The sequence below is a fragment of the Haliotis rubra genome, unplaced genomic scaffold (assembly GCF_003918875.1).
Source record: "Haliotis rubra isolate DU_JTF1 unplaced genomic scaffold, ASM391887v1 Scf215, whole genome shotgun sequence".
NCBI lineage: Eukaryota > Metazoa > Mollusca > Gastropoda > Lepetellida > Haliotidae > Haliotis > Haliotis rubra.
Genome location: NW_025766170.1, coordinates 964,012 through 990,121, shown reverse-complemented (window position 1 = coordinate 990,121; position 26,110 = coordinate 964,012). Strand labels below are relative to the sequence as shown.

General features: G+C 39.3%; 2 protein-coding genes across 2 annotated transcripts in view; one reads left to right on the top strand and one right to left on the bottom strand.

Moving 5' to 3' along the window:
* LOC124276881 (A disintegrin and metalloproteinase with thrombospondin motifs 18-like) overlaps positions 1-1,446 on the top strand; it is an 89,258-nt gene extending 87,812 nt beyond the window's left edge. The window contains exon 23 of the mRNA XM_046712543.1: positions 361-1,446. Coding sequence (XP_046568499.1) covers positions 361-470 — 110 coding nt within the window. The 3' untranslated portion in view covers positions 471-1,446. The remainder of the gene's footprint in view (positions 1-360) is intronic.
* A 10,245-nt stretch (positions 1,447-11,691) lies between these two features.
* LOC124276909 (A disintegrin and metalloproteinase with thrombospondin motifs 16-like) overlaps positions 11,692-26,110 on the bottom strand; it is a 165,646-nt gene continuing 151,227 nt past the window's right edge. The window contains 12 exon segments of the mRNA XM_046712576.1: positions 11,692-12,248; positions 13,890-14,037; positions 16,708-16,920; positions 18,378-18,563; positions 19,976-20,183; positions 20,752-20,878; positions 21,515-21,713; positions 22,730-22,974; positions 23,516-23,639; positions 24,757-24,881; positions 25,655-25,766; positions 25,903-25,966. Coding sequence (XP_046568532.1) covers positions 12,139-12,248; positions 13,890-14,037; positions 16,708-16,920; positions 18,378-18,563; positions 19,976-20,183; positions 20,752-20,878; positions 21,515-21,713; positions 22,730-22,974; positions 23,516-23,639; positions 24,757-24,881; positions 25,655-25,766; positions 25,903-25,966 — 1,861 coding nt within the window. The 3' untranslated portion in view covers positions 11,692-12,138.

The window sequence follows — 26,110 nt, the reverse complement described above, 5'->3', positions numbered from 1 at the left end:
GCAGCGTAAAACCAAACTCTCTCACTCCAGCTATATGTTGGCAGTCTGATAATAATGGAGTCTGGACCAGACAATCTAGTGATCAACAGCATGAGCATCAGTCTACGCAATTGGGATACGATGGCATGTGTCAACCAAGTCAGTGAATGTGACCACCTGATCCCGTTAGTCGCCTCTTACGACACGTATGGGTTACTGAAGATCAATTCTAACCTGGATCTTCATGGGTGTCTCATTAACAACTAACTTGTATCTATATGTGTAACATGTTGCAGATAACATGAGCAATTATTGTTTAAACTGATGCATGCAGTAAACACCATGATGTGCATTACTTGAACATCAGTTCCCTTGTTCCAGACCCGGCCTGTCAAGATGAGTTCACATGGTGTTATAGAGTTCCCATACACAAGATCTGTGGTCACGAGTTCTACGGAAGCAAGTGCTGCCATTCCTGTAGAGGGAGCTAGCACACACATGGTTATGAAGGGAGAGAACTCTAAGACAGACTGATATCAAGGGAGATAACTCACATGATGCTTAAAGGATAATTGTTTGAACCACAGACATTGAATCTTATACGCATCACAAGTCATTGAGATTACCCTCAGATTCTAAACAACATTGAGAAGTCAAATGAGTGTGAAAACTCAGCTGATTATATTGCACAGTGATGTTGTCATGACGTTACATGTGTTCCACAAACCATGAATGTTACAAGATTGTGTGTCAAGTTGCTCTTCTGAACTTGAAAATGTTATTGACTCAGGACATTTCAATCTTAACAATTTTGGCAATCCATTGTCACATGTCCCATCCTTGGACTGGAAACTGTGAGAACATTGCATTTAGCTGTGGAAGGATTTCACTTATTGCAGCCTGTAGATTCATTTTAAAGACAATGCTTGACACCATAATTGTGTATAAGACATCAGCCATCATGCTTGTTCTTTGGTGGTGATGTCATTGCATTTAGCTGTGGAAGGACTCCACTTGTTGCAGCCTTCAGATTCATTTAACAGTCAGCACTGGACACCATAATTGTGTACAAGACATCAGCCATCATGCTTGTCCATCTGTTGGTTATGTCCTCCGTGATTCTCATAACCATGGCGGCCAGTATCTCCATGTTATTCGACCGAATTTTTCATCACTGAATCATACCTAGGATGTTGTCATATACATATGTGTCCTGAGTGGATGTTTGGATGTGTGATTGTCACTGACCTGTACATTTTTCCTGATCTCAGTGTATGTTCATGGCATTAGGCATTGCTATTGGGGACTGACTGATAGCAGGGAGGGAGCTGTTTTCACGTTGATGAAAGAGTGCATAGCCATCTGTGGAAACATCATCAAAAGGGCAATCCCAGTACATGTGATATATTCTTTCTTGGGTAACTGATGTTTGGTGATCTCACGTCTGGAAATTATATGTGCAGAAAACTCTCTAACTCTGATCAAGCATTGTAGAGGGGGATAACTCTGATCAAGCATTGTAAAGGGGGATAACTCTGATCAAGCATTGTAAAGGGGGATAACTCTGATCAAGCATTGTAAAGGGGGATAACTCTGATCAAGCATTGTAAAGGGGGATAACTCTGATCAAGCATTGTAAAGGGGGATAACTCTGATCAAGCATTGTAAAGGGGGATAACTCTGATCAAGCATTGTAAAGGGGGATAACTCTGATCAAGCATTGTAAAGGGGATAACTCTGATCAAGCATTGTAAAGGGGATAACTCTGATCAAGCATTGTAAAGGGGATAACTCTGATCAAGACATTGTAAAGGGATAACTCTGATCAAGCATTGTAAAGGGGATAACTCTGATCAAGCATTGTAAAGGGGATAACTCTGATCAAGCATTGTAAAGGGGGATAACTCTGATCAAGCATTGTAAAGGGGGATAACTCTGATCAAGCATTGTAAAGGGGGATAACTCTGATCAAGCATTGTAGAGGGGGATAACTCTGATCAAGCATTGTAGAGGGGGATAACTCTGATCAAGCATTGTAGAGGGGGATAACTCTGATCAAGCATTGTAGAGGGGGATAACTCTGATCAAGCATTGTAGAGGGGATAACTGATCTGATAACTCTGATCAAGCATTGTAGAGGGGATAACTCTGATCAAGCATTGTAAAGCTTGATTCACATTGCAAATAAGTTGTTGTTTTTTGTAAATGTTGGCTGATAACAGCATGGTTTCTACATATGATATTTATGTAAGCAAAGATGTGTAAAGTGCAAAATGATGTAGAACAGGCAATGACAGCATGAACTAAGCATTGAGACAATGTGGCATGTGGGCTAAGCAAAAGGAGTCGATGTTATCTGGTCGGTGCTAAAATGCCTAAAAACATCGTCCAATGATACACTTTTCAAATTGATAGTATTGTGTACGACACCACATCATTGAGTAACTGTTTCTTTATTATTCATCATATTTGGCAAATGACAACAGTTATGTAGAATGACGTGATTCTAGATAACTCAGATAGAGTCAATGTGAGCCTTTTCCCCACTTAAGAAACCTAAAGATGAATCCAATGTACTTTGAATAAGCCCTGCCCAGCTGAAGACAGCTCCCTGGGCTTATTTATAGGAGATTATACACTCTGTATTTTCCAGTTTGTTGTATAATTGTAAAGATGAAAACTGCCAAAACCAATAATTTATTTTTACTAGGATTATTTTAGTGTAGTAGTGAGAGAGGTAGTGCACTGTAGGCATGTTTCTAGTGTTTGTGACAGAGGTAGTGTACTGTAGTCATATTTCTTGTGTTCTTGACAAAGGTAGTACTGTTGATGTATTTCATTACTGGGTGGCTGAATACCTTAATGAAGAATTGATTTACAAATTGATATTTTTCTATAATACCTTTTCCTTTTCTTTTCAGTATAATAGAATGGTATATTTTGTGATGACTTTGTGCATTTAACAAATAATCGATTCAGCGTGATGTATGAACTCAAAGCTAGTTAGAAGGTAGTAGTACCAAGACAGCTGTGTATTTACAAACATATCCTTCAATGCCAAACAATGCATATTGTACATTTGTCAACAGGTGATTGTGATTGTGTTGAACTATGGTTATCATTAAGGCATTTAGAATTTAACCTAGGAATCACTTATTGATAATGTTTTCTTTCAGGTGGTAGGTGTAACGTTTTGTTACTACAAAATATTTTGGAACAATTTTTTCATGTACCCTTGTAAGTTATGTTTGAGTTTATCTTCATTATTCCAGGTATTTCATCAATGTTGTTCTTTGATACAGTTGTTTCACTAACACACTTTATATATTTTTCTAATGGCGCAGTGGGGTAGCCTAGTGGTTAATGTATTCGCTCGTCATGCTGAAGACCCGGGTTCAATTCCCCATATGGGTACATTGTGTGAAGCCTATTTTCTGGTGTCCCCTGCCATGATATTGCTGAAATATTGCTAATAGCGGCATAAAACCAAACTCATTCACTCACTCAGTATATACTGATGGAAACAAATATGGAAAGACATGAAAGTACAAGTGCTCCTTTATTCTTTTCCATGTTTCTTCACAAGGTATGTATTGCACTGTGGGTGAAATTCTGGAAATAAATAAAGGAACACTTGTACTTTCATGTGTTCCCTTATGTGTTTTCATGAGTATATTTCTAACAGTGCTTTTTAGTGTCGTAACAATCCACAGAACTTTGGAATTCTGCATTTTTGCCAAACTTTCACTGTATATGAGTATCAAGTGAGAGACATAAATATATCACATACCTATCAATAAATATATCACATACCTATCAATAATGTGAAGCATTTTGCAAGAGATAGTCAACACAGATATGTGAATTTTAGAGAGTTTATACATAAGGTTTTAAGGTGATGTTTTGATGGACTATTTTGTTTCCATGTATTGTATCACAGTCTTAATGTCAGTGTCACTACTTTGCTTGTTTACAGACCTAGTATTTATATAACACTATATCTTGATTATAACTGATACATTGTTGTACAATTTACTGACACCTATTCCATTTCATACTGTGAAGAGATGTACATTGTGTTGTTTCTATTAAAAGAAAAGACATACAGCAATACTTTAATCTTGAAAAAATATCATCAGTACTGAAGTAAGAAAAGCTACCATCCTGCATAATAAATTGTTCATTGTCATTACTTTGATCACTTTTATGATAGTCATTTTAGCATTTCTTTAACCAACACAACCTCTCTTTAATGTGGACCCCTGTTTATTCAGCAACTGAGGGGGTTAATTGTCAAGGTGGTCTCATGACTTGCATTTAGGAACCCCAGGCTAGGAGGTTTTCATTGTCTTTTGTAAATAAACAGCATATTTATTTATTGTTTACTTTTCATAGTTTTGTACGTACATGCAAACAAATTCAGTATTAATGCTCAGTTTTGTATAAATCATGTGTTCTGTTGTCTTTTTACCCCCTGCAATGCATTTTGCGGGGGATATTAAAAGGGACTCCGTCTGTGCGTCCGTCTATCTGCGTCCATTCGTCTGTGCAAATTTTCCACAGCAGAACATAAAAACCATTCAATAATTCTCCACCAAACTTGACATAGACGGGTATGGTGCCTTTTGGTAGTTTTGGATTTTTTAATAAAATAATTTTTGCATTTCCATGGCGACTGAAACTGGTGTTGGTGCTCTTTTCTGGAGCATAACTTATAACCATTTTTTAATAGTTTTGGATTTCTGAATAAAATCATTTTTGCATTTCCATGGCAACAAGCTTTACTTTGACTGAAATTGATGGTAGTGCCCCTTTCTGGAGCAGAACTTTAAAACTTTTTGATACTTTCTTTCCACTTTGTAGGTATCCAAGAACCTAATGACTTGAATCAACAGTACCACTCTATTTCCAGTATGAACATTACTGATATACATCAAACTGTACATTTTACATGACAGCCTCCGTGGTGTAGTGGTTAGAGCGTCCGCCCAGAGAGCTGAAGGTCGCGGGTTCGATCCCCGACTGCGTCATACCAAAAAACGTTAAAATATGGTACTTGTTGGTCCCTGCCTGGTGCTCGGCATTAATGGGTACAACAAGGACTGGTTGGCTCGGAGTCAGTATAATGTGTCTGAGTGGGGTAGCACTATAAAACCAGCTTCAGTCTGGGGTAGTACAAGCAGCCGCACATACACATACACACGCATGCACGTCGTCATGAGCGAAATATTCTCAAGCACGACGTTAAACCCCATTTCACCTCACCTCACCTACATTTTACATATAAAATAGTTATAACTAGTTGACATTTTCATGAAGAGTATTTTACCATTTCAAGGGATATTGATGTGTGTAAATGATAAAGAAGTTGCACATCAATATCAAGTGTCTTGTATCACCCTACCAACTTCTAAATGCTTAAACAATTGATGGCTTTGTCTTCTTGTTGTATTTGTATGTTACTGCTCTCTGACCAATCAAATTGAGCGTTTCATACTGGGTTATACTTGGGTGGTGTACCCCAACTTTTATCATTACTTGTGAAAGAATCAAGTCACCTCAAAGAACAGAGGCCACTTTGTAAAACTTGTTAAAGCTGACTGGCCTGTACAATTTTGATGGTTTTAGTTATGTGTCATCTTGGCTGTATGTTTTCAAGGGAGTCATATGCATATAAAAAGGGGTGAAGGTCCGGGTTAGAATGAACCTTCAGTAACCCATGCTTGTCATAAGAGGCGACTAACGGAATCGGGTGGTCAGGCTCACTGGCTTGGTTGACACATGTCATCGGTTCCCATTTGTGCAGATCGATTCGCATGCTGTTGATCACTGGATTGTCTGGTTCAGACTCGATTATTTACAGACTGCCGCCATATAGCTGGAATATTGCTGACTAAACTAAACTCACTCACTCAAAATGAATTTACAAAAATAATGACTTGGCAATATGTAAATAATAGAGAATGTATCAACGCTAAATTAGACTTTAAACTATTTCTGTCAGTATCTAAATGTATATCTTCTGATTATGTTATATATGACAATCGTTTGTCTTGCAGCTGCGTCAAATCTACCCAATAGCAAAATTAACCTAGGTATTTTCAACACAGATTGCATCATATACACAAGATGTCTGTGCAATCCCTGCAACAGGTGTCTCACAATGTAAAGCTGACAGATGCTAAATAAGCATTCCAGTGTTAGAGATTTAGACAATACATAGACCCGTGAAGATCCTGGGTTAGAAGTGGTCTTCAGTAACCCATGGTTGTTGTTAGAATTGACTAGCAGGATCAGGTGGTCAGGCTCGCTGACTTGGTTGACACGTGTCATCATATCCCAACTGCATAGAATGATGCTCATACTGTTGATCACTGGATTGTCTGGTCCAGACTAGATTATTTACAGACCACCATCATATAGCTGGAATAATGCTGAGTGTGGCGTAAAACTAAACTCACTCACTCACTGGACAATACACAAGACAATAACCAGTGTACAAATATGTTTATTTATCAGACATACATCCACTGGTCGTATGACTACCATGGAAGACAGTGTACAACTATGTGCTCATAATGGATTACCTGTACACACCTGGCTGCTACTAGATGACGATGATAGAGGTAGTACACGCATACACAAAAGGAAGATGTACCTGCACAGAATGGAGGGGTTGCAAACAGTCATAAATGGGGTATCCATAAATATCTTGAAAGATTTCTCCCCCACAATGGTAAATAGTCCCTGCTGCTGCACAATTTATACCTCTTTTTCAGAAAGTATCTCGGTGAATTTGGTCACTGGTATTTCCATGAATATTTTGAAAGATTTCTTCCCTACAATAGTGAATGTAATCATGTAGTGAATGTAAGTTCCTGCTGCATATTTTATACCTCTTTTCAGAAATTATCCCAGTGAATTTGGTCACTGGTGAAAGGATGGACACCTTAAATTCAGCAACAAAAGAGTATCGATCTCTCGAGAAAGCATTAACACATATGACACAGTACAGTCCATTTGGGTTCAAATGAGAATGATGAATGTTTAAATAACTCGAAATTGGGATAAGTGCACAAAACATAAATAAGACACATGGTCCTGAACCTCTGTACCCAACAGGATCTGAAATCTGACGTTTTATGATCGATCACGATCACACCACTTCATAGTCAGGACACGGCCGGCACTGTTCCACCGGCTCTTGTCACCCCTTGGTGTGAAGAGTGAACATAGAAAAATGTTACATGATAGTTTCTTTAACAACTTTTTCTGTGATTGATCATAAAACATGAGATTTCAGATCCTGTTGAGTGAGTGAGGTTTTAGGACCATGTGTCTTATTTATGTTTTGTGCACTTATCCCTATTTCAAGATATTTAATCATTCATCATTCTCATTTGTACCCAAACGGACTGTAGCTGAGAACATTAAGCATGCAACTAGCCAACATGCAGTTCCTGACATTGGGGCTGGTGACAAAACACCTGGACTGACTGATGGTTATGAATGGTAGCACTAATTCCTGATGTAGACATTGGAGGAACGAGCACACATTTACAGGTTATTCCACACCTAGGTGATATAAGTATTATACTTGTATTGGATAGTATACTCTACAAGAGCATATCCTGAACAAGATCAGCCTCCAATAAACCAACTAGTACCTCATGGATTTTTGCATTATACTTCTTGTAAAGATCATTCTGTTCACAAGCCTTAGTTGATACCTCATTTTTCTATAATGTGCTGGAAGAATATTAGCCTGAATTTGTCCATACATACTGCTAGTATGCTATCACTTTCATGTTTTGGGAGACCTCTGAAAAACTTTCCAAGTCACTTGACAGTATAGTGTTGTCTGGTCACTGTTTGTACTGGGCCTAATTTCTCAAAACAAACTTAAGTTCTACTCAAATTTCAAATTTAGTTTGACAATTTGAAACTGCAGAATTTCTAACTCAACTGTATTTCTAAAATAAAAAAGCCAAAACAATTCAAATAACCTTGTCTACTAAACTTAAACTGTCTACTAAGTTTGAGTAAAAGATTGATTTCAGTTTATTCTGGAAAATGCATTTTCCGACATTTTCTCAAATAGAGTAAAAACGTTAAGTCAAAACTCAGACTTAAGTTTGGTTTGAGAAATCAGGACCAGCTGGTCTTCTAATCAACAATCCACAGTGACTGAGGTACGTAGGTTGTGTAGCTACATGTGACAGCCGAGCAACTCATGAGTGCAGTAGTGCTAGGTGTTACCATTTAATGTCGATATGCTGCAATATACAACAGCGGAATTATCTAATAATCTCTATCTTTTAATTACAATGTAAGAATTCAAATACCTGTTGATTAATTTCTGTGAGTACCTATCATATCAACAAGTACTGTGTCAAGATTTAAATGCCAGGGAGACTTGCAGAATAGACTGATAGCAAGAACAGATTTTCGGAGATACATCAGAAAACTATTCACATGCATGGCTGGACAAGGAGAAGCATTAAGGTCTTCTAAATAGGCACTTTATTTGTTTGAACAGTTGTAGGTTTAAAACAAAGGATATCAATCAGAACAAATTAATTGAACAAAATATCTGAGTTCACATTTAAGCTTTCATATGTAAACATTTAAAGTTTCAATACTTTTAAAACAGATAAAATGCTTTTTTTCTTTAGGAAAAGACAATTTGTTGAGATGTTGAGAAATAAACATTTAAGACATGTATGTACAATTTCAAAGCTGTTATTTTCAACATTCAACTCTAAATCATCTGTTTCCCTGTTCTGTAAAATTATTGTTAGTACATTAACAACTTGATAAAATTTCAATTCATATAAATTGTAGAAAATATATCATGTAAAGTCGGCAAAACTATATACAACATTTCACTATGTACAGGACAGTTTGAGGTACAGGTGTAGACATGACGGTGTTAAATCAAACTGACACCATGAAGAATACAAACTTAACATAAATCTTTAAAACACTACATCAATACAGCCATACAAGAAATGTCACCGTTGCTTTAAGTGTCTTGTTACATTTGTAAGAATCTGTTTCAAAAGAATGACTACTTTTATGCATGCTTCTGTCTGTGCAGCCTGAGAATGAAACCTTGTATGCAAAACAAAAGTTTGTAAAAAACAAAGTATTTTGGATTTGAATGTGAAACATGACATCTCGGTAACCCATCTCATAATTCTGATTCAAACTGAAAACTAATACCATCTAGGTACCATGAAAATATAAATGCTACAATCCTATTGGCTGAGATATCAAACAACTATAACATTTAGCTATTCATCCATATAACAAAAATACAATAACACAAAAACAAACTCACATACACAGATAAATAAACAGGCATTTATGCCATCAACTACAAAAGGTCCGACACGGTTTTCTTATATTCACATTTTTTCTGAACTTATTTGACCTTTCCTTCCAACCATCACATATTTCCAGAATATTGTTTCGTAACGGTTATGAAGGCTTTGCAGTTATAACTTCATACAGAGAGGAGTATCTTAATCAAGATAGGAGATTAAAAAAGGAACATTTAGTGTTCCCTCTTGTAGGTACTGGTCAATATGAAGGTATTTCACTAATAGGAGTGATACATTGTCACCATGATAATCAGGTGTCTTTGCGCCTACTTTTATTTGGGGCACAATAGAGTACAATTCTTATTTAACTTAAACCTAACTGTAAAATACACCCCAGACTAAAGTCCTTTATTTGTAATGTATTTTACATGCATTCAGGGAATATAAACTTGTGCGAACAAATAATCTCCTTTTCACACAGTTATTAAGTTCTGTAAATCCATCTCCTAATTAGGCTCCAGGTAACAGTTATACCTTAACACATGTACAATTCTATATACACAACTCATGGACCCATTCACACAGAGTACAATGATAACCTGAAATGTATACATTTTGAACAATCTACATTTTGAAATACACTTTCAAAGTACAATATGTACAAATATCTCCCATTCCAAAGCAACGATATGCAGTTTCTGTGTTGTTTCGAGTATACGAGGTACTGACCTTAATGTCCTTTCATGAAACTGCCCTTTCCAGTTTAATGACATTGAAGGGTGTAATTGTCAGGTGACTACACCTAGATACCACAGGTAATGTTCATTATCCAGAAAGTCCTTGTCAAAATGAAAGAAAGTAATGTGAATTTCTGCAGCTGGTCACTGATAGGAATTAGGATTAGCCAGTCCTTACGCAGAGTTCCAGCATGTTAAGTCATGGAAAGTCAACCATGGATGTACCTGTTCAAAGACTACAGTTTCAAATGCACTTGCTTTCTAACAATGTTTCCACAAAATGCAATTTTTGTCCCTTTTTCCAAAGGGCACATGTCTTTGTAATGATTTTGGAGAGGGTCATTTTTTGCTGATACAACAACAACCCAAAAATGCCTTCAGCTGTGCTGAGGTCAAGAATACCTCACCAAGATTTACCAAGGGGAAACTTATTGGGTATTTGCATTACCATCCAACGACAAGAACATGCAGAACAATACAATTCACTCACTCACTCAACTGGAGAATATTTTAAACACACTCAAACACATATCAAGGACACACCAATACTGACTTTATGCAGACATATATGCACTCATATATGTACATCGAATATGAATATGTAATAAACATATTCCATACCTTTACAGGCTGTAAAACATACGGAACAATTTAATGGGAATATTTGTAAACATACTGTCCAGTTAGATATATGTTCTGTAAGGATGTGGTCTTTTTTCCTGGTGAAGCTTTACCATCATCATCCACAAACATCTAGACTGGTGAATATAGCATATATCTCACAGGGGGAATAACTGAGGGATAATGTCTTTAACATAATGAACGGACTCTTGAGATAGCCTTGACATTTTGGTTGATGACAACTGACTAGTTCACTGATAAAACTGATACGTCATTATTTATGCCAATATTATTATATGTGGGCAGTTTCAAAGTATGTCCTATTTCTACTTTTCATCTACAGTTATGCAATATTTGAGTCCTTTGAATATGCATTACAAAAATGGATGGAATATAACGTATGTGATGTAACATGAAGGGAGGTAACTGGTGAAGTCTAATGTCAAACTTGTGATATTCTGTTCAGAACAACTGAACCTTCTCAAGGATTATTATAAAAGGATCACAATTTTACCTGTGACATGTTCTTGGTAGTCAACATGCATGATTCTGATGTTAAGAGACAGTTTCTCTTTGATAACATTGACATGGTTAGACAACCTTGTGACCTGGAGTTTTTTGTGTATATACATCATGGGTCTGGATGGGGAGGTTTTCAATAATGCTTTAAACATTGCACTGTTTGTCTGATGAAGCAAGTTTCATTTCAATAATATTGAAACCAAGAAATGAGAGATTTCAAAATGAGAGTTTCATACTTTTGTTGTGAATGAGCATAAAAAAGCTTAATTTATATTTTGGTCACAGTTAAAAGTACAAAGATTGTCTTCACATGCAGCTAATATTATGTTATGATAACATAATTTTTGGTCAGAACCTAAACCTTGCATAAAATGTGAACATGAAATATAAACATACTTTAAAAGAAGACTGATGTATACCACTTCTGTGACGACAATAAATTGCGATGGGCAACAGAAGATTTCAGTAAACTTGTAATATGATACCAGTATCCAATCAATATCAACAGCTGTCACAAAGACTTGTGGAATTGTTGACGATACACATACGTTACTTAAATAATGGAGTAGCTTTTCATCGTTCAGTCATCATGCTTTCATATTTCCACTTGTTGAGTCAATGACAATGACAAAAAAATGACGTCTGCTTTTGTTTAGAAAACAATGTATACTCTCTCACAACATCATCAACATCAATGCTTCCGACACTGACTTGATACAGCAACTGTCAACACTTATTTTTACCCAAATGGCAATGTCTAACAGTCAGACAGCCTTCTGTTTTGGAGAAATCGCAGCTGAAATGCCTTCAAAAACTTGCATACGTTCAGCCACATGTCAGTTGACATGGTGAATAAATACACGACAATGAGAACAAATCACAACCATGCATGCACGAGATCGGAGGTTTCGGGCTGGTGTGAAGCTGGTCCTGTAGGTGGCGCTGATCTCATCTCATGTCCCCTGACAAGTCTTGCAGCAGCTCTTGCGGTAGTAGCGTCGGTCGCATGCCTTGTGTTGCCGGACTAGCGGACACCAGCTCTCTGTGTCCTCACACACTGGTTCTGTGGAGAGGAGTGTGATACGGAGGTAACAGCATGGTCGCTGGGTTACAGGGTCAAACTGGATATAATATATTGCATATTGTACTCAATAAAATGAAGAAAGGGCACAAAGAACTTTACCTGCATTGGACCTTAGAGTATAAATGTTCTAATGACTTAGGTACTAAATATAAACATAAACAAAAGACTTATCAGATGCTCCTGTTCTGATAATGTGTGGTACATTTTGTATTTGGACAGACCTTGTGAGATTTTACAAACTCAGTCACTTTCAGTTTAAAAGAGCATTACACATACATTGTTTCTTATTTCCCTTGTCCGTACAGCGCTAAACCTAGCACCCCCTGTTAAATTCTTGTGACTTCAAAAATATATGATTGTGACTAGCAAACAAACGGACAAATGCAAAGCCTTGGTGTTATATACCAATGTCATCTTTGCTTGATGATTTATATTGAAAAAGTCTGTGTGTTTAAATACACTCAGACGGCAATATTGTAACTGAGGCAGTCAAAGCAGTGGTTGATTCATGTAATCAGGGTACAATCAGCCAGGGTATGCATTCTGACCCTCATATTATCTTATGTATCAGCTCTTGTGATGTGCTAAGGATTGAGTAGTCTGTCGTACAGACCCTGAAGTAAATATATCCAAGAAAGCCCATGCAAGTCTAGAAAATGTGGCAAGTCTAGAAGAAAGTCTCAGGGCTCCTTTTCATTATATTTTTTTTTTTTACTATGAACTTTTTTTCAGTAAAATATGTTCATTTCAGAGACTAGTTGTTAGTCTAAGGATTGAGTTGTGTTGTGCATTTAAATGTGACCTGTTCCATCCTAATGTATTATGTGTATCACCAACATGTTATGGTCATTAAAATATTCGATACCCTTTTCCCAGTTATTCGTTTCTGGGTACTTGTTTATCTTACAACAAAATAATCATAATGTACTAGTATTCAATTACTGGTTGATAAGAAGACGCTGTTTTGTCATCGTCAGTATTATTTGGCATTTAATTGTTTTATTGCTTGATCCCACGACTTAGTCTGTCATACAGAAACAAATATACCCAATAGAGCCCATGGATGTCTAGAATATGTGGCAAGTCTAGATTACCAGTTTCTGAAAATGAAGAGTGAGTGAGTGAGTTAATATTTAACATCACATCGGCAATATCTCAGCCATATCGTGATGAGAACATATTTGACATTGAAATAGAATATATGTAACTGATAAAACCTGTCCACGAATGAAAATGAAGAATGTTTCTGGGCTCTTTGTTATCATATTTTATGAATATACTTTAGGAACCATTTTTCTGTAATATGTGTTCATTTCAGAGACAAGGTGTTAATCTACCCCTGACTAAAAAATCAGGAACGTTATAAAAAAACACACAGATGAATTTCATTTTGATTCTGTTTCAACCACTGACCAAAGGCTTGGAGAGAACAAAAACTGCTACTGTATGTATCAAAGCCATTCATATATACAGTGGATGTCATTTGGTTTGGAAGTATATTGTACACTGAAAACAAAAATGGAAACAATGTCACCCGACAGCTTGCAGTTTTTATATTAGCCATCAAACGATCCTATGCTGTATTTTCCTGTAATCATACAAGCTGGAACCAGAACTTACGATCTTTGGACGGACATATTCCAGCATTGCATGGCCTGGAGGTGTGGGGCTTGCTACGGGACTTGCATGCAAATGGATGTGGTCTTCTCTGGCTGTCAATGCACTTGATGCTCCGTACCTGGATGCCACGCCCACATGTGGCGGAACACTGCAATACATTGTCCTGGTGGTTATTCTCTGAGACAACTAGTCACAAGGACAAAGAGTTAATGGTTTATTTCTATACTTATCTACTCACAAAGCAGAAGGGTTTTTGAAATGTTATTGATGAGAATGTTAATGAGAAGGATGGAACCAAGTCTTAGCTATGACATTTACACTAGTGAGAGATAATTCAGCTACAACAGTCTAAGAAGCTTTGAATTAATTTGAATTAATTTGTATTCTGTACCATCGTTAAATGGACACAAAGCATTGGGTTGGACTGTGTGTAGAAGTGTACCCAAGTATGTGACGATGCAGGTGTGTACCAGGTGACTATTACAGGTGTGTGAGAGTGTGCAGGTGGGTACCAGCTGTCAAATACTAGTGTGCTTGTCAACCAATATAATACTCAAAAATAGTTAAAGAAAACCTATTCTTTCATATTCTACATGGATATATCTTGGATTTCAAAGTAAGAGCCTCTGGCTGCCCCATTAGGAAAAATGTCATGATAATGATCCAAAATTGGATTTTATATTATGTTATGTTTCATAAATTCTTCATTTAAGTTGAAGCTTTCACTGTCAATTTGGCTTCTGAATTAATATATTTAATCCATCATGCCATAAAATTAACATAAAAGAACAGTATTGTCTGTCATTTCTTTTGAGTAGTCTATACAGGTGTGCAAGTGCACCAGGTGACATGTACAGGTAGGTATGTGCAGGTAGGTGTGCTTGCGGTCAAATACATGTGTTGGGTATGCAAGTGGACCAGGTGAGATATGGGTGTGTGTGCACCAGGTAAGATTTGCAGGTGTATGCACTTAGTGATATGGAGGTGTGTGCACCAGGTGAGATATGCAGGTGTGTGCACAAGGCGAGATATGGATTTGTGTGCATCAGATGAGATATGCAGGTGTGTGCTTCCAGGTGAGATATGCAGGTGTTTGCACCAGGTGAGATATGCAGGTGTGTGCACCAGGTGAGACATTGAGTTATGTGCACCACGTGAGATATAGAGTTGTGTGCACCAGGTGAGATATCGAGGTGGTTGCACCAGGTGACAGACACATGCAGGTGCATCAGCAACAACTACAGTAATCTGATGATTTCAAATCCGATATTCTTGTCATTAGATGTCACAGGTAGAATAAAGTTCAGTAAATGGATAAGGGGATGTAACTGTGACAATATTAATATTATTGACAACTTGCACTGTACAGGTATTATTGTATATTCATAGTCTTCCAACTGTTGTGATATACACCAATTTAGATTTTACAGGAGCTTCTTTTACTCCAACACCCCTTATGTTCATGCCCATGTCTCAGGCAAAAATGAGTGAGAGAATGAGAGAGGTGAGGTGAGTTCTATTTGGCGTCAACAGTGTTCTAGCATACTATGGCAGCAAGAAATAGCCTTCACACACTGTCTCCAGGTCTGGATGACTGAAGCTGTGGTAATGCATGGTGAAGCACGAGTCTGTGAGAAGTTGTGAAAGGCCAGTGTGCATGGCCATTGTGCACGGCTTGTGTGTGAGGCCAGTGTGACTGAAGCTGCGTTAATGGATGGTGAAGCATGAGTCTGTATGCAGCATGATAAGGTGTGTAAGGCCAATGTGTCAGGCTGGTGTCAGATGTGTAAGGCTCGTGTGTGGGGGACATGTGTGTCAGGCTGGTGTGAGATACCTATGTGTGAGGCGTGTGTGTGGGGGACATGTGTGTCAGGCTGGTGTGAGGTACCTATGTGTGAGGCATGTGTGTGGGAGACATGTGTGTCAGGCTGGTGTGAGATACCTATGTGTGAGGTGTGTGTGGGGGAGACATGTGTGTCAGGCTGGTGTGAGATACCTATGTGTGAGGCTTGTGTGTGGGAGACGTGTGTCAGGCTGGTGTGAGATACCTGTGTGAGGCTTGTGTGTGGGAGATGTGTGTCAGGCTGGTGTGAGATACCTATGTGTGAGGCTTGTGTGTGTGTTAATCATGTGTGACATACCTATGTGTGAGACATGTGTGTCAGGCCGGTGTGTGGGGGACGTGTGTCAGGCTGGTGTGAGATACCTATGTGTGAGGCTTGTGTGTGCAAAACGTGTGTCAGGCTGGTGTGAGATACCTATGTGTGAGGCTTGTGTGTGAGACCTGTTTGCAAGACCTGTGTGTCAGGTCCGTGTGACTGAAGCTGTGTTAATGCATGATGAAGCATGAGTCTGCAGCAGCAGCAACTATCCCTGAAATGATGAGTGCAGTGTTACAGAAGCTGTGCGTGTGACGGGAAGCTACACTGTAACGGAGGAGGTGGTGCATAGGGGCCGGTGAAGCGAGATTGAGGAGGAGGGGGAAGATCGGCCATGTTCCAAGCAGACATTAATGGACGTTTACACTTACTACTGAACACTTTCACAACGTTAACACAATGTCAGAAGTTCAATAAAACAAATATCTTGCACATTATTACAGAAATGAATCTGCAGTAATATTACTTTTTTCCCTCAAGTAGCAATATTTTGATCTGCAAAATCATTTAATTTGAAATATTACAAAAACAGAAACTTGAGTATAGAAATGAGAATAGATTTTGTTCTGCTTGGCGCTGGGACCGACCAATACACACAAAACACAATACAGTGACGATACAACAAACCACTAGCGTGACCGTTGAGTCACCATGCACACCTTGGACCAGTGCAAAGCATGCCAATATGGCCTCTGCCACGCACGTAGCGCCTGTGGGCACTCAACGAGCCAACATGTCTCCTCCATTGCCACGTTAGGTTTGCGATTGTGTTTACACTCATTATCGGTGGCGGGCGCATGCTTGCCATGTGCATCGACTTGATTACACTTGAGGTATCTCGACCGCCTCCCTTGACCGCACGTTCGTGAACACTAAGGCAAGAAAGCATGGCGTTTTTCATTCAACCAGTTCATAACTACGTAAGCTTATTGTGGAAGCAAGCAGCTAAAGATTATATGTATATGATCATCTAACTATACTTCCTTCCTTTGTTACCACAGTAAGGAAGAAGTGTTGATGGGTTAACCAAACACCCATCTCCTTTCAACTCATTCTTACCCTTGTGACAAAAAATTACCTTTTTGCAAAATACAGTATACTCTGGTTATGGAGGATATTTAGTCAGAGATGAGCCTTAAAATCACTAAATAGTGAATCCATTTTAAAAGTGAACTAGTTAGGCCTCCTTTGAAATAGTCATGAAAAAATTATTGTTATTATCAAATCCTCCATAACTGTAAATTTAACTGTATACCTTGCATGAAGTCAGTTGTTCAAAGGTTGTAATCCCTAGATAATAAAGTCACCGGTTCTCTGGTAATGCTTTGAAGGCAAGTCGGGTGCTCAATACGTTTAGTGTGGAAAAGGTGCCCTTTAAGGGTGTAATGCCTTTTTTAAATTCCAAGCAGAAATAAAATGCTTTCATGGAGGTGGTTCACTGACTAGTGTGTTTTTTTCTATCCTATTGTTCCAAAAACATCAGAACTGCTGCTTGCTGGGTTTCAGTGATACACACAGCATGTCAGGAGATACTTTACATTATTTTGCAGGGAGGTAATGGCATGGCAAGCTAGAATGTCCACCCATAAAGATCCTGGTTAGAATTGGTCTTCAGCAATCCATGCTTGTCGTAAGAGGCGACTACCAGGACTGGTTGGTCAGGCTCATTGACTTGGTTGACACATGTCATTGTATCCCTACTGTGTAGATTAATACTTATGGTGTTGATCACTGGATTGTCTGGTCCAGACTTGATTATCTACAGACCACCGCCATAAAGCTGGAGTATTGCTGAGTGCAACGTTAAACAAGATTTAGATTGAAGCACCTAGTTAGTTTGAAATCATGAGCAAAAGTGTAAGTATACTGTACAACACCCAACAAACACAATTTCACAAGAATGTAAAAATCACATTAAAAAACAGAACACAATTTCATAAAACTGTCAAAAAAATTCAAAACAAAGAACCAAACATAACTGAAAGCACTTTGTTTCTGCAATATACTGTGCATATTGTGAGATAATGTTAGGCAAACATGCTATTCAAATACATGTAATATATAATACTTGCATTTTACATTTTTCTAACAGACTGTATAATTTGACAGGATCATAGAGCAATCCATGAATTACCTCAGTGGGCAATGTTATTTTAGACAAGCAGAAGCTGAAGCAGTTTATCATATAACTCTCTGTTTAATGCCCAGAGTTCTGTTTTTAAGCATTTATGACACATTAATCTTTTCCATCTCAGTATTCAGTATAAGTGATATCACCAGAAAAATTAAGAAAAATATTTAACTTTCACTAGATATTGTTTGAACTTACAGGTCCCCATGGCGACAGCAGCCATTCATATTTCTCTTTACAGAGTGGCATTTTGCATACACGGGCCACGTTGGGTTTCTTCAGCCCGGCACACTCCTCCTCCGACAGTACACGGAAACCTCGCCTTTCACGACGACGGCATATTATACGCCGATGTTGCATGCCTTTGCCACAAGTTGCCGAGCACTGCAATCAGAAAAAACTAGTACATCTATGTCTAGTGTTTGTTGACACATGATCATTGCTGTAACAGATTCTCAGTCTGAAAAAGACCCAACAATGAAATCTTAACCTGTTCTTCTGAATCTGCAATCACCACGAAATGCATTGCTACAGATATCCTCATCTCGTGATATCATGACCCATCTATACCTATATCATCTCATGATATCATGTCCCATCTATACCTATATCATCTCATGATATCATGACCCATCTATACCTCTATCATCTCATGATATCATGACCCATCTATACCTCTATCATCTCATGATATCATGGCCCATCTATACCTCTATCATCTCGTGATATCATGACCCATCTATACCTCTATCATCTCATGATATCATGACCCATCTATACCTCTATCATCTCATGATATCATGACCCATCTATACCTCTATCATCTCATGATATCATGACCCATCTATACCTCTATCATCTCGTGATATCATGGCCCATCTATACCTCTATCATCTCGTGATATCATGACCCATCTATACCTCTATCATCTCGTGATATCATGACCCATCTATACCTATATCATCTCATCATGCCCCTAGGGATGTAGTTATAACTACTTCGTCACCATGTCCCTCCTATAGCTTCATCATCTTAACATGCCCAATCCAAACGTTTACTGTGCCTCCTTCAATAACTACATTCACTGTGCCTCCTTCCATAGCTACTTCACACTGTGATTCCTACCATAGTTACATCAGCTCACTCTGCTCACTCACCGTGCCCCCAGCTATAGCTACATCAACTCACCATGCCCCCACCTATAGCTACGTCAACTCACTGTGCCCCCAGCTATAGCTACATCAACTCACCATGCCCCCAGCTATAGCTACATCAACTCACCGTGCCCCCAGCTATAGCTACATCAACTCACCATGCCCCCAGCTATAGCTACATCAACTCACTATGCCCCCAGCTATAGCTACATCAACTCTAGTGCCCCCACCTATAGCCATCAACTCAGCTATAGCTACATCAACTCTAGTGCCCCCAGCTATAGCTACATCAACTCACCATGCCCCAGCTATAGCTACATCAACTCTAGTGCCCCCACCTATAGCAACATCAACTCACCGTGCCCCCAGCTATAGCTACATCAACTCACCGTGCCCCCAGCTATAGCTACATCAACTCACCATGCCCCCAGCTATAGCTACATCAACTCACCGTGCCCCCAGCTATAGCTACATCAACTCACCATGCCCCCAGCTATAGCTACATCAACTCACCGTGCCCCCAGCTATAGCTACATCAACTCACTGTGCCCCCAGCTATAGCTACATCAACTCACCATGCCCCCAGCTATAGCTACATCAACTCACTGTGCCCCCAGCAATAGTCACTAATGACTGACTCACCTTGCCCCACTTGCCCACATGCCACTTGGACGGACACTGTTGAACATTACAACGTCTCTTTCTTGCAGGTTTGGGAAGGTGTTTACAGAATCTCCGCTTGAGGCGACGATCTTTGTGCGAGGACAGTTTCTGGCGACATGTTATCTTCCGTATCTGTTTCCCACTACCACATGCCTTGGTGCAAGACTGCCACTCCTCCGCTGACCACCTGACATATTGTAACTCAGCATTCACACGGGTACATCATGTCAAACAAGCATCATCATCTAGACATAGGCTGGGAATTTGGCATCATGGAGCAGAATCCCTTAAAGAGGAGTACATGTAACAGGTGATTAACGGGATTGGGTGGTCAGGCTCGCTGACTTTGTTGACACATGCCATGGGTTCCCAATTGCGCAGATCGATGCTCATGCTGTTGATCACTGGATTGTCTGGTCCAAACTCGATTATTTACAGACCGCCGCCATATAGCTGAAATATTGCTTAGTGTGGCGTAAAACTAAACTCACTCACTGTAAAGTCCTATCCATGAAACTGTAAATTGTTCTGACCTTCAGTGACTCATCTAAACATAATATGAATACCAATGAATTGGTTAAAACAGAATTACACCTCCACTAATGAACAATTAGTGACTACTTATTCACTGAACCAAGATAGTGAAAAATCTTCAGAAGGCCGCAGTCAGTGTGTTCTCAACACTAAGAAGTCGCCAGTCAATATGTCCAACCCTAAGAAGGCCCCATTCAATAGGTTACCTGCCCTGCACTAACCTGGGAGGACAAGGCTGAGCATTACATGGGAAGAGGCCAGTCTTGGGTTTGCGGCGAGCATCACAGTACTTGTTGTCCACCACCAACCGGAGATCACGCCGACATGATGCAGTGACATTCTTCTTCCCTGAAGATTACAAGGATGAATAGTTTCATCTTTGATTATGTATTTCTCAAACAAAAATAACTAATATCCAGCTATTAATTCAAGCCAAGTTAAGGTCAAACAGATCCTGCTGTCAAGGCTTTTCCTACCTTTAATGCAATCAAGAGTCAGTGAGTGAGTGAGTCTAGTTCAACATTATTGAATGACATTTTGAGGAAATTAATTAACAAGATTACAATTAATATAAACGTTATTGAATGACATCTTGAGGAAATTAATTAACAAGATTACAAACAAAAGTCCGGATATGCAATGAACATGTTTTATTAAGAGAGAGTGCAACAACTGGATTAATTTGGTAATTCAAAATGGATTTGTTGAAATACTATTCTGATTGATCAAGACAAGATGTACGTACAATGTAATGATGTAGGTCCTAATTCCAGCTACTGGACATACCATTTTGATTCAGATTTTAAGGTTCAAGTTGGGACCTTGGCCTATCTATGAGATCAGCTTTTGTAAAGTCATATACAGATTCCAAATACATGGACTAATGAAAACACATCCCATCCCACCATGACCTCACCCCCTCAACTCAAAGGACCAATACCTCCCATCCAATCCCCACCCCTCCAAGAGTTCTGACAAGCTCACCTCCAGCACACGGCTCTGTGCAGGGCGACACGGATACACTCCAAGTGTACATCACTTTGTGCTGAATGGGTCGTGGTGCTCTTGTTGTGGTGGTGGTGGTGGTGGAGGTTGTTGGTGCAGGGGTCAGCCGCAGCTCTGCTGGAGTTTTGGGAATGGTGTATTCATACACAATACCAGGGTTGCGGTCTTGCACCAACATCTACAAGGTAACAAACATAACATCATAACACAATCATCTTCCCAATAGTATCTTCAAAGCAGTTCAAATCCAACTCACTCACTCTGAGGTGAGGTGAAATTGGGTTTAACGTCGTGCTTGAGAATATTTCACTCATATGACGATGTGCATGCATGTGTATGTGTGTGTGCGGCTGCTTGTACTAGCCCAGACTGAAGCTGGTTTTATAGTGCTAGCCCACTGAGATACCATGCCGCAGTGAAGCATGAATACCCCACTCAGACACATTATACTGACTCCGAGCCGACCAGTCCTTGTTGTACCCATTAATGCCGAGCGCCAGGCAGGGACCAACAAGTACCATATTTTAATGTCTTTTGGTATGACACGGTCGGGGATCGAACCCGCGACCTTCCGCTCTCAGGGCGGACGTTCTAACCGCTACACCACGGAGGCGGTCCACTCACTCTGAATACCACACTTATCCCCCAGCTCACGACATGTTTTTTATCTGAGCAACTGACAGGACACTTGGCAGGCATTTTGGCCACCAAATCCTCACATGGTATTGTGAAACTACTTTAACTCCTAACACAAAGAACTGATAAACCTGGCTATGAATGTTCAAAATATCTGATTTCATTGTGAACATTGTCAAGATTCAGACTAGGATATACTCAAACACAAATACTCTCTTCAGAAATAAGCTACTTTTCATGAAGAATTATTCTCCCTCGTTTGATGTATTAGTTCAAAAGTTTGATTTCTGATAAATAGAAGTTCCTTCCGTTCGATGAAGGGGAAAAACATTATCCAACAGAATCAAACTATCAGAGCTCTGAGTGTAAGTCAAAAATATTTCCAATCATTTTCATTCCAATCAATCAAACACCATCTGCATTCTTGGATAAATGATTTGAGTGGAAAGTCAGTCAACCATTGATCTTCCTCTTACTAAAACAATTAGCTGCATCACAAGGTCTATACATCATTTTGCTATTGGATCTCTTCACAAATGGTATTGGGAGTGTGACTACCTCCAGGACGAGATCCTCTCCCAGAGGCCCGTCTGACTCCAGTGTTTCAGGGTTGCTGTATGGCCGCTTGTAGGTAAAGTCAGCCCCTCCAAGTTTGTAGATCCCAGGCCAAGCCACAGCTCGGTTGCCATTGAGGTAGTACCTGCCGTAGATGTTACGCATGGCTAGGAAGTTGGAAGAGATTTCCTTTTCTCGTATTCGGATATACCTTGCAGACTTGGGTAACACAGCAATTGGGAAATAAGCTGCAAGAAATAGAACAAATTCAGAATGACGTGAGTGAGTGAGTGAGTTGGTGGGTGGGTGAGTGAGTGAGTGAGTGAGTGAGTGAGTTGGTGGGTGAGTGAGTGAGTCTACAGTGGTGAAGGGAGCAAGTGAAATGCAGGAGTGTAGGGAGCAAGTTAAGCTGTAGGTTCTTATCCTACCATCATAAAGGTTTGTAGGGTTGAGTGAGTGAGTGAGTGAGTGAGTGAGTGAGTGAGTTGTTGGGTGGGTGGGTGAGTGAGTGAGTGTGTCTACCACTTTGGTGAAATGCAGTTCAAAAACATACTATACACTTCATTAATAGACAACAAGAAACTATCATAAAACGTTTAAACCCCATTAAGAATAGATTACAGTCAAATAATTATTTGACCTCTAAACAGTGAGCAGCATTTAACATTATAGCTGTTATCACTAACTAATTCCCATCACAAACAAAAGACTTCAAGAACAGGTGTTTCTGGAGTGTCTTGTGTAGCTAACATGATCGGAAGGTGATACATTGTTGATAAGGCCACTTACTGTTTAATCTGGGCTGCTGTGTGTATTGTCCTTGGATCAGTTTACAGGTGGAGTTATCTCCCTCGCACACACCACAGATGTCATTCCGGGCAGCCGAGCCGATGACCAGGTCACATCCCACTCTCTGCAACAGACACCAGATAGTGTTATTGCAACAAACAGTGTGACTTTCCGCAGCCATCATCTAGCCATGATACCATCCCAGTATCCTAGTACAGCTGTAAGATATGTCAGGATCATCATATCTTAGCAGAGTTGTCGGACATGACAGATCTCACACATCTTAGCGGAGTTATTAAATATGACAGGTTCACCATACCACAGCAGAGGTATCATACAAGGCAGGATCCGCATATCTTAGCAGAGATGTCAGACAAAATGGGATCAGCACATATCTCTTAGCAGAGATGTCAGACAAAATGGGAGGATCAGCAGAGTTGTCATTATCTTAGCAGAGAGAGTTGTCAGACAAAATGGGATCAGCAGAGTTGTCAGTATCTTTAGCAGAGATGTCAGACAAAATAGGATCAGCACGTTTCTTAGCAGAGATGTCAGACAAAATAGGATCAGCAAAATGGTTAGCATCTTAGCAGAGTTGTCAGACAAAATGGGATCAGCACAGAGATGTCATCTTAGCAGAGTTGTCAAAATAACATCAGCATTACAAAATAACATCAGCAAATATCTTAGCAGAGATGTCAGACATGACAGGATCCCCATATGCAAGTCGTCAAGAATGATTTAGCCATCCTCTAAACCCTAAACCTTAACAAATATAGAGTTCCTAGTGAGTGAGAATGGTGCCTTCAGAAATAGTCCAGAAATATTGTATTGGGGACTCCAGGAACAAGTTCCACATAATATGATATATTAAACCAACCCTGGTCTTGAGTAATAGGACCAAAAGCCTTGACTATACTACTAACCAATGAGTATTTCAAACATGATCCTACATTTTAAGATTAAATCAAAACACTAATAAAGGTTATAAAAGGCCAACTTCTGAAAAGTTACTAAACGATGAATCAAAACATGAGATTATTTCCACATGGCACTGTGTAATTGTACAAAGCAGCTCATTCAATATGTCTGCCCTAGTGTCCATGCTTAAAATATCTGAGCATCACCAATGCAGAATTGCTTTAAATGATTTTATAGGAATTGTCAAATATATGAAATCTTGGATGGATTCCAAAGTGCAACATGATGACACATAGGGAAGTGAAATAGTCTATTCCTACCTTGCAAGCACCTGTCACGCAGATGTTGTCATGGTTACAAGAGGTACCATCAATAGCTAGATGCTTGACTGTGAACACAAAGTTTTGGGTCTCGGCCACACAATACAGCTTACACGGGTCCTGTGCTGCAAGTAACAAACCATATAACATTATTTCAACAGGGTCAAATAATATTTGGGGGTGGCCTGAGCTTTAACACTGTGTGAATAAATGAATTGTATCATCACATGTGGAGATGAGTGAGTAAATATGGTTTATGCAACTTTTAACCATATCCCAAGAATATCACAGTGAAGAACACCAGAAATGGGTTTCACACATGAGTGAGTGAGTGAGTTTAGTTTTACACTTCACTCAGCAATATTCCAAGCTATATGGTGGCGTTCTGTAAATAATCGAGTCTGTACCAGACAATCCAGTGATCAACAGCATGAGCATCGATCTACGCAATTGGGAACCGATGACCACCCGATCCTATTAGTTGCCTCTTATGACAACCGTGGGATACTGAATATCAATTCTAACCCGGATCTTCAAGGGTAGTTTCACACATTACACCTAAGTGGGTAATCAAACCCAGGTCTTGGGCATGATGATCAAATGCATTAACCACTAGGCCACCCCACCTCTCCAAGTGTTGTGATGGGGTTTAAAATGTTTTGCTCATGATTATTGCTCTTGTATTATTACACACAAGCACGTGTGTGGGGCTGCTTATATTAATCCAGACTATTTTTATCTTTTTAATAGTTAAACTTCATATGAATAATACAAAGATGGTTAAAAAAAGCTATCGTGCAATTCAAGGAAAACAAGAAATAAGGATGAGTACTCAAGATTATGGTTGGTTGGGAACCAGGAAGTGCTCATATAACTCTGTTACATGTAAGGAACCTACCATTATACAGCTTCTTGTATGGCTTCCACTGCAGGTACCAGCCCTTGAATGGCTTCTCATTGTACGTGGAGCACTGGACTTCAAGGAAGTCATCATCCCCATAGGGGCAGGCCTGGGGACATACACACAGCTCTGTTAGACTCCATACAACACACTACTTACACACAGATACTGATTCTTGTATTACAATATGAGTGATCAGTTGGTGATAGGCATTAGCTTTAGTATTGTATATGTAATGATGTCACCTTTGCATTACAGATGACGGTCTCCTGTGTGAGTCCTTGGCAAGGCTTCCCTCCGTACTGGGGTCTGCAACAACAATGTAATACATTGTGGGATACTGGGTGACACAGTCATATATCACACAGTCATACACCAGTCATATATCACAGTCATACACCAGTCATATATCACACACTGTCATACACTAGTCACATATGATGCACAGATATA